This window comes from Taurulus bubalis, assembly GCF_910589615.1.
Source record: "Taurulus bubalis genome assembly, chromosome: 2".
Lineage (NCBI taxonomy): Eukaryota > Metazoa > Chordata > Actinopteri > Perciformes > Cottidae > Taurulus > Taurulus bubalis.
Window position 1 is genome coordinate 44,720,792 of NC_136590.1, and position 9,280 is coordinate 44,730,071.

At 44.8% G+C, this 9,280-nt stretch overlaps 1 protein-coding gene across 1 annotated transcript in view; it reads right to left on the minus strand.

Moving 5' to 3' along the window:
* Window positions 1–8,585, minus strand: part of LOC306754078 (inhibitor of nuclear factor kappa-B kinase subunit alpha-like) — a 12,733-nt gene extending 4,148 nt beyond the window's left edge. Inside the window, exons 1-19 of the mRNA XM_079237986.1 lie at window positions 8,582–8,585; window positions 8,051–8,171; window positions 7,159–7,253; window positions 6,826–6,943; window positions 6,600–6,669; window positions 6,425–6,513; window positions 6,240–6,329; window positions 6,014–6,138; window positions 5,168–5,275; window positions 4,896–5,031; window positions 3,889–4,083; window positions 3,348–3,450; window positions 3,042–3,165; window positions 1,233–1,384; window positions 1,075–1,136; window positions 688–797; window positions 529–578; window positions 331–436; window positions 98–245 (exon numbers count right to left, since the gene is read on the minus strand). Coding sequence (XP_079094112.1) covers window positions 98–245; window positions 331–436; window positions 529–578; window positions 688–797; window positions 1,075–1,136; window positions 1,233–1,384; window positions 3,042–3,165; window positions 3,348–3,450; window positions 3,889–4,083; window positions 4,896–5,031; window positions 5,168–5,275; window positions 6,014–6,138; window positions 6,240–6,329; window positions 6,425–6,513; window positions 6,600–6,669; window positions 6,826–6,943; window positions 7,159–7,253; window positions 8,051–8,155 — 1,986 coding nt within the window. The 5' untranslated portion in view covers window positions 8,156–8,171; window positions 8,582–8,585. The remainder of the gene's footprint in view (window positions 1–97; window positions 246–330; window positions 437–528; window positions 579–687; window positions 798–1,074; window positions 1,137–1,232; window positions 1,385–3,041; window positions 3,166–3,347; window positions 3,451–3,888; window positions 4,084–4,895; window positions 5,032–5,167; window positions 5,276–6,013; window positions 6,139–6,239; window positions 6,330–6,424; window positions 6,514–6,599; window positions 6,670–6,825; window positions 6,944–7,158; window positions 7,254–8,050; window positions 8,172–8,581) is intronic.
* Between the last annotated feature and the right edge of the window lie 695 nt (window positions 8,586–9,280).

Genomic DNA, 9,280 nt, shown 5'->3' on the forward strand with positions numbered 1-9,280 from the left:
ATACTTTGCGGACCAAACATTCATCGGTTAACGGAGAGGAAGAATCAGCTTCTGCTCCCTAAAAACGCTGACGGCCATAACTGAAGGAGTCGCTCACGCAGGCGATCTTCAGCAGGTGCCAGAACTCGCGCTGCCTCTTGATCTGCATCTGCATCACGGTGTTGTCGGCGTCCTTGATGCTCTCCAAGGTTCTCTCAATGCGTGGAAACAAGTCGATGATCTTCTGCTTGCTGATGAGGATCTTACTGTGAGGAGGAGACACGAGGCGGAGGTTAGCTCAGGGAGGAGGGGGCGGAGCCTAAAGGAGTCCTGCAGGAGCCGGCCTCCTACCTGAGGTGTGTGTACAGGTCTTTGAGGACCTTGTCCTGGTTCTGCACCGTCTGGATGATGGCCTTCACCATCTCGGAGCTGTCGCTGCTCACGTCTGGCTCGGGGACTGAGGGGACGTCAGATTAACATCTTAAATCAATAAATTGATTTTGGAACATTTTTGAAAAGACGATACATTCGACGAAGACAGATTCTTACTTTTGCATTTCATCTTCATTTGCTTGTAGAGTTCAATCGCCTTTTCTTCTCTGTGATAAAACAGATTAGTCACATTTAAATGAAATGTATACTCCATAAAATACATATCCACATACTTAATACATATATTATACTGGATGAAATGTCAGTGACACTCACAGCTGCTCCATCTTGTCTCCTTGGCGCCGGGCGTACGGACTCCTCTGAAGCTCCACGATCTCCGAGTGCAGAGCCATGATCTCATCGTCCAGGTGGCTCACCTCTGCCACCTGCAGGACGAACCAGGAAGCACACCATGAATAAGATGCAGGTCCAGTCCCGCATCCTTAATCCTTAATGGTTCCGAGTGGTGCTTCCACTGGTAACCCTGTGTTTGGCAATGAATTGTGGGTAATTTCTTTAGGCAAAGTCTGCATCTAATGCCGACTTATGAAAGGAGTTGATAAAGGGCTCAAACACTCGATCTCACGGACTTTGCAGGAGTTTGGGATTGGACCGAAGCGTTGCAGGCGTTTATAATGATTATTTATTTTAAAGAAACATTACCTGAGCAAAAGCAGCGGCGCGTTCCTCGTTCTCCTGCCAGGCTTTCAGCATCTTTTCAGAGGCTGTAAACAAAACACAAACACCGGGCTCAGAGCCGCACAAACATGTCAGAGGGTCACGCATCACATGGAAGCCGCCGGCTGCCAGGAAGCACTCACATATGCCGTAGTGCATCTGGTCGCTGTACTTCTCCAGGTCGTACTGGATGCTGCTCTTGAAGAAGTCCAGCTTGGCCTTCAGCTGCTGCGAGAAGCCGAACATGCAGTTCTTACACCGGGTGAGGTTGGTGTTGTAGCGCAGGAGACTCAGCCTGGAGGGACAGGGAGGAGACAGGAAGGAGACCAGGAGACAGGAAGGAGAGCATGAAGGAGACATGGAGGAGACAGGGAGGAGAGCATGAAGGAGACAGGAAGGAGCCCAGGAGACAGGAAGGAGAGCATGAAGGAGACATGGAGGAGACAGGAAGGAGAGCATGAAGGAGACATGGAGGAGACAGGAAGGAGAGCATGAAGGAGACAGGAAGGAGCCCAGGAGACAGGAAGGAGAGCATGAAGGAGACAGGAAGGAGAGCATGAAGGAGACAGGAAGGAGCCCAGGAGACAGGAAGGAGAGCATGAAGGAGACATGGAGGAGACAGGAAGGAGAGCATGAAGGAGACAGGAAGGAGAGCATGAAGGAGACAGGAAGGAGAGCATGAAGGAGAGCATGAAGGAGACCGGGAGGAGACCAGGAGGAGAGCATGAAGGAGACATGAAGGAGAGGATGAAGGAGACATGAAGGAGACCAGGAGGAGAGCATGAAGGAGACATGAAGGAGACATGGAGGAGAGGATGAAGGAGACATGAAGGAGACCAGGAGGAGAGCATTAAGGAGACATGGAGGAGAGGATGATGGAGAGGATGAAGGAGACATGAAGGAGAGGATGAAGGAGACATGAAGGAGAGGATGAAGGAGACATGGAGGAGAGGATGAAGGAGAGGATGAAGGAGACATGAAGGAGAGGATGAAGGAGACATGGAGGAGAGGATGAAGGAGACATGGAGGAGAGGATGAAGGAGACATGGAGGAGAGGATGAAGGAGACATGGAGGAGACATGGAGGAGGAGACCAGGAGAAGAGCATTAAAGAGACATGAAGGAGACATGGAGGAGAGGATGAAGGAGACATGGAGGAGAGGATGAAGGAGACCAGGAGAAGAGCATTGAGGAGACAATGAGGAGACATGGAGGAGAGGATGAAGGAGAGGATGAAGGTTATAGTCACAACGTGCTGCAGTGGCGGCCTCCGTCCAGCAGAGGGAGCCGTGAAGCAGCCGGTGAGCGACGTGAAGGACATCGAAAAATAACCCTGAAAGCTTCCCAGACCAAGAGATCCATCCCATCTCCTCCGGGATTACATTTGTTAACTAAGTAGGGATGCAAATAACACCTTTTTAATATTATTGATTGTTTGTTCGATTAATCAGCTAGTGTAAAAAAAAAAATGTAAAAAGGGTGAGAACTATCCATGTTTTTATCATTTGTTCATCATTTATCATGTTTTTATCATTTGTTTTTTCAGTTAACTGCCAAAGGAGTAGAGGAACCAGAAAATATTACACGCTGGAATCAAGAAAAATAAAATTACCATTTAACCGATTGTAAAAATAGTTTGGGATTAATTAAATAGTCCACAACTAATCAGTGAGTCGTTGCAGCTCTGACATAAAGTACCGTACCTGGATTAGTGGTTATGCTAAATGAAAAAAGGTTGTAGTGTAATCAATAAACAACTTAGTTATAAATAAATGGACAAAATGGCAACTGAATATAAAAAGATTATTTTTAGTTGAGGGAAAAACTCAAAAAAATGCTGTTTTCTTTCACTGATTGTATTTGATGTTGAAACAACAACCACAACAGCAACAATAATAATAATAATAATAATAATAATGATAATGATAATGATAATAGTAACTAGACACTCACATCGCAGCCCTCTGCCCTTGGAAGAGCCGGCTGTAGTCGTCCTTCAGCCCACAGATGTAGCTCACCGCTTCGCCCCAGACCTTCTTCAGCAGCACCAGGGGAAGCTGCGTCTTGGCTTCTTGCACTGAGAACCAGAACCATGAGCGCCGCATGGCGTTAAAAATGGAGCCAGGAAACACTACATTTATTAAGTTGTCAGCTAAAAATATCATCCATTACATAATTGATCTGGGAGAGACAGGAAGGGCCGTGATGGGACGTGAAACTGATAGAAATGTTTTCGACTGAGAGAATCGATAGACCCACCTATAGTGTTGACTTTGTCCGGCAGCTGCCTGGCGCTGAGCGGGCCGGAGTACTTGGTGATGCTCTTGTCGAACAGATAGACGATGTAGCTGTCCCAGCCTCTCTGCACGGGGGACAAGAGCAGCAGCACTTACTGCGAATGCCTTCCCCGTCTCTTAAAACAGCATCAATGATTGATTCAGCGCCGCTCACAGGGAGTGTGTGTCAACAAAGATAACCGCAGACGCGGCGCTTTCCTGGAGCATCTTTGTTGTTAGTCTTCTACAGGTACACTGGTAACGGCTCCGATGGGAGAGACTGACGTGCGCTAGCTGGGGTTTTGCTTTATGAGCAGTATGAAACAGTAATGAAATGACACGGAGAGGGAGAGAGAATACAAGAAAGAAACGCGGCAAGACTCCATGTGTGGACGTTGCAAACACATAGTTGGAGTCTTCAGCGCTTAAAATGAAGGTTTGAACTCCAACTGTTTACGCTCTGGGGGATTTGAATCTAGTCAAATATGACCCGCCTGAAGTTTTCCTCAACAACAAAAACCCACCACTCCGTCCAGGACGCACTGGGCCGCGGGCTTCCTGGGGTCCAGCGACACGCCCGTCTCCTGCAGCAGCTCCTGGCTCACCACCTCGATCTTGGTCTCGCCCTCGATGCGCTTCTGCAGACTGTGGAGGCTTTCCTCCGGGCTCAGCTGGAACGAGTGCACCTGAGCCGTGGTCATGTTCAGGATGTGGACGACCTGGAGAGACAGGAGGGCAGCGCTTTGGTGGACATGTTGTAACGGACGGTTGAAAAAGAGAACACAAAGGAAATGTCATCTTTGTACCGAGAAGTTTGAAGCTTCTTTAGGTCTTTTTCGTTTGTATGTATTCATTCTGTTTAAAGCTGATATTTCTGCATGAAAATCATATTTCATTATAATTATTAATATTACGATGTTGGAATTAGATTCCTGCGTAGGATTGTTTTCAGACTCCAGAGCGTTGTGAAATCTCAAAAGTGTAACTTTATGGAAAAAAAGATAAACGTAATAATTTTCAAAATTCACAACACGGTTTTATCAAACAAAAAAAGTGTCCAACCTTTTTAAAAACAACATTTTCACTGCGGCTGCATTAACGTGGCGGTCCATCAGCAACCTACAAATTACATAAATTATATTTCTACAACAAAACTAAAAATCTATCTTTTGTTTTGGTGGGATGACAACAGACAAAATTAAAAAGTAATTCAGTTCAGTGTAAACTTTTTTATGAAACGCATTTATCTTAAATAAAAAATAAAATCTCCTCCAGAGAGTGTATTAAAACAAGTTGTGTATCATTATTTGTTCATTACACCACAAAAGAAGACTGGTCTTGTTTAATCGCTCCGAGCAGCTCAGGTTTGCATTATTTGCCGGTTCAGATTGATTGCCTTCTGGTTTTGCGTCCTTCTCTCTCATCCAAACATCTCCTCTCTTTCTTTGGGTCGAGTGTGATGTAGTCGCGTCCCCGAGCTACGTTAGCGTACCCGCGGCGTTCTGAAGGTAAAGGTTTGCCGGCCGCTCACCTTCATGCTCAGGATCCTCTCCAGCTCCTCGAAGCACATGGGCCTCCGGGTGTCGGCGTTGACTTTTCCTCCTCGGTAGACCTGATCCCAGTTCAGCATCAGCTGCAGCAGACTCTCCATCGGCGGCAACATCGTCCTAAAAAAACAGCAAATAAAACCAGTTCAGGGGGGAACAGTGGCACCGAAACGCCGTTTAAACATCGATTCTACTTTCCATTTGGAAAACAAAGCACTTTCACTGCTTCAGCAGCGGAACAACACTGTGTCCGAACCTGCTGAGGTTGTTGGGGTAGGGGAGATGAGTGGAGAACCTCACTTCTCCGTTCAGTTCCTCCACAGCCATGATGTCTCTCGGCCCTTTAGACCTCACTTTGGTCGCCCTGAGAACGAGAAGACCAAGACAGAGATGACGGACGGAGCTGCGTCTTTAATTCGTTGCAGTTTCTTATTCTTCTTTTCAAAAATAAAACGGGGGAAATGAAACATGTCAAATTTGGTTACACGTTAAAATGCATAAAAGGGACACAAACAAAACAAAATTATTGATAGTGTAACATGAACAGAAAAACATGAATGGATTATTACTCATCGTCTTCATTATACAATGTTCAATTCAACTCAGTTTATTTTGTATAGCACAGAATCACAAATTAGCGGTTAAACCAGTTTGCAGTTATATTTGTAAACAGTTATTTGTTCAAATTTGGCAAACTGGCCACATTAAAAACATGCTGAATTAGCGGTTAGCAACTCTCGATTTTCAATGAACCCATTCAAGTAAAAAAATAAAAACTATTAATTGAAAACTTTGAATACTGAAGAGAGCTTTAAAACGTGTAGACTTTAGAAGAAGCATCTTTCTTTCCTGGATTTCTGAGCTAATTTATGGACGATAACTATATTCCACAGAAAGTCTAAGTCACACTGAATAATAAAAAGTATTATAAAGTCTTTTTGTTCAGATCAGATCTTCAGTTTTGGGCACCCGGCGTTTCAAAGTGATCGGATGAGTCACGCCCTGCTGTTGGCGAGCGGCCAAAGCAGCAGACGCCAACAACAAGCGTCTCGTCTTCAGTACGTTGACTTTTCATAATGTGTTTTCCGTATGGTCGACTCACCACTGCACGGGCTGAAGGTTGTGCAGGAACGGACGGAAACCACAGATGCATTCGAATATCATGGTGCCGAAGCTCCAGTAGTCCACCGTCACCGTGTACGGCTTGTTCTCAAACAGCTCCGGGGCCTGCGGAAGGAAGGGGGACGCATTTCAACGTCGCACAGTCGATGTCATCGAGCGTTTCCACACTTTGTGAAGGACGGAAGAGAAGAAAAGCGTTTGCTTACCAGGTACTGAAGCGTGCCGACGAAGGAGGTGCACAGACTGCCCTGGTCCAGGTCTTTAGCGTAGCCTAAATCTATGATTTTGTGAACCAGCTGCAGAAGAAGAAGACGACGAATACTGAACATGCTAAGGAAGTTTCTTCAAGATGAAAAGTGAAAGCGAACGAAACCACGAGGTGTCAGTTTACCTTTCCGTTGACCTCCTGCAGCACGATGTTCTCAGGTTTCAGGTCTCTGTGAATGATCTTGTTCTCGTGGAGATACTGGATCCCAGATCCTGGAGCAGAAAACAAGCGGTTTAACTGAAAGACGAGTAAATGGAATAATGAAGGAAACGGCAGAAAGAAAACCACCAAGACGTACCGACGTCATTGAGCAACGTGAGAACTTCGCTCTCTTTTAATCCGCAGCAGTTTTCAGGTTTGCTCAGCATCTGGAACACACACACACACACACACACACACACACACACACACACACACACACACACACACACACACACACACACACACACACACACACACACACACACAGTGAATCTCCAGGTGCTGCAACTTTAACTTCAGCGTGGACACAGTCGGGCCCTCACCTTCCTCAGGTCTCCCCTGGAGCAGTACTCCATGGCCAGCAGTGGAAGATCATTTAAGGCGATGTGCCTCATTTCCTCCGGGACGTCTCGGGCCGACACGACGTTGATGTGATTCAACCTGAGTGGGAGAGGAGGAGGAGTCAATACCGCCATTACTATTTAATGATACACATGCAGCTGTCAGAGGCCGAATGTCTGCAGTTTGCTTAATAATCATGATAATTGTGAATAAGTGTCGTCATTATGATGCCAGGACGTCACCGAGTTAAAATCATTGTGCTAATGAACTGTCTCCTACAGGAGGAACGCAGAGAAAAAAATAACAAGTCAAACTTTTTCATGATCTGGATTTCTCTGCTCCATCGGTCCTTGTTCCTCGGTGTGAGCTCCAGACGGCACATTTTCACAGCTAGCTTTTCATTCGTATCCTAAGAAACAAACACAAATAAATTATGTTGTTCACCACTGCAGGAAACAGTACACAAAATATATCTTCATCAAATGTCACAATACAGAGTACTTCATGACGTAAAGTAGGTGAGTAGGAAATGTTGTGCTCGTTTTGAGAGGTGGCAGTTTAGTGTCTCATTTATGCAGTGTCAAGGTCGTACAGGTGAACCTCTAAACTCACATGATGCTGGTACAGGTGAACCTCTAAACTCACATGATGCTGGTACAGGTGAACCTCTAAACTCACATGATGCTGGTACAGGTAAACCTCTAAACTCACGTGATGCTGGTACAGGTAAACCTCTAAACTCACGTGATGCTGGTACAGGTGAACCTCTAAACTCACATGATGCTGGTACAGGTGAACCGCTAAACTCCCTTTATGCTGGTACAGGTAAACCTCTAAACTCACATGATGCTGGTACAGGTAAACCTCTAAACTCACGTGATGCTGGTACAGGTAAACCTCTAAACTCACATGATGCTGGTACAGGTAAACCTCTAAACTCACGTGATGCTGGTACAGGTAAACCTCTAAACTCACGTGATGCTGGTACAGGTAAACCTCTAAACTCACGTCTTGCTGGTACAGGTAAACCTCTAAACTCACATGATGCTGGTACAGGTAAACCTCTAAACTCACACGATGCTGGTACAGGTAAACCTCTAAACTCACATGATGCTGGTACAGGTAAACCTCTAAACTCACACGATGCTGGTACAGGTAAACCTCTAAACTCACGTGATGCTGGTACAGGTAAACCTCTAAACTCACGTGATGCTGGTACAGGTAAACATGACCAAATCCTCCCATTCCCAGTCTCTCCTTCAGCTCCCAGTCTCCGCAGTTCTGGTTCTGCCTGAAGGGAGGTTTATCCATGTTGTCGTCAGCTGAACTGAAACAATAGAAACACCGTTTACATCCCGTAATATGTCATTTAAAGGCATCTGTATTGATCACAAACTGATGGCGACGTTAGTGAGCAAGAAAAAGGACACGGCCACATCCTGGAACACCTGCCAAGTTGAAGTCAGCTCACATCCATATTTTAACAAAGCCGATGTCAAAATGACGTTTTGGCACAAGTGGCCTGTTAACTTCAGCCTTCAGGTACAATAAACACACCTCATGGAGCCATTTATCTATTAAAGTCGACTAAACTTCAACCACCCGACGTCAGCCCCATATACGTTCCAGGAAATAGACAGCGCCGCGTCCGCTATCGTTACAAACTGACGGCTTCGCCGCCCGTCACGTGACGTTTAAACGGTCGGTTCGGTCGCGAGGGGCCGTCTCGAGACTTACTGCGTGCTTCTATGTGGGTGTCATGGGCCGGTTGGCCGGTGTGACCGCGTGCCGTCCGGTTGTTTTCGTCGGTTTCTCAACGCAACGGAACCGCGAGAATGTTGTACTTTCCGTTCGTGATGTCACCAGAGTCCCCGGATGTTAAAGTGGGGGCGCGTTCACGGACACAAACTAAAAAAAGTGCTGCGTTCAAGTACAACTGTTGATGCTGGTTAAAACAACGGAATATTACTTTATATACACTTTATATATAATAATAATAATAATAATAATAATAATAATAATATGTATATAATAATACACGTGTTGGTCATGCGACACTATGTAACTATGTATATTTACTCCAGTAAAATTACCCATATATATATAAATATATATATATCTATCTATATATATATATATATATATATATATATATATATATATATATATATATATATATATTATATATATATAATACACGTTTTAGTCATGTGACACTGTGTAACTATGTATATTTACATAAGGAAAACTACCCATGAGGCAGAGTCCCTCATTTTAGAATATTATGTTATTGAATTTCCAGGTGTGACTAATTTTAACTACTTTTTTTTTTTAATTCTCATGGATGTCGCTTGTAATAATTCGATTTGAATTTTTCGTTTACAGTCTTTATATGAAAGAACAACTCAGGAGACGTGTACAGTTGAAGTAAAAAGA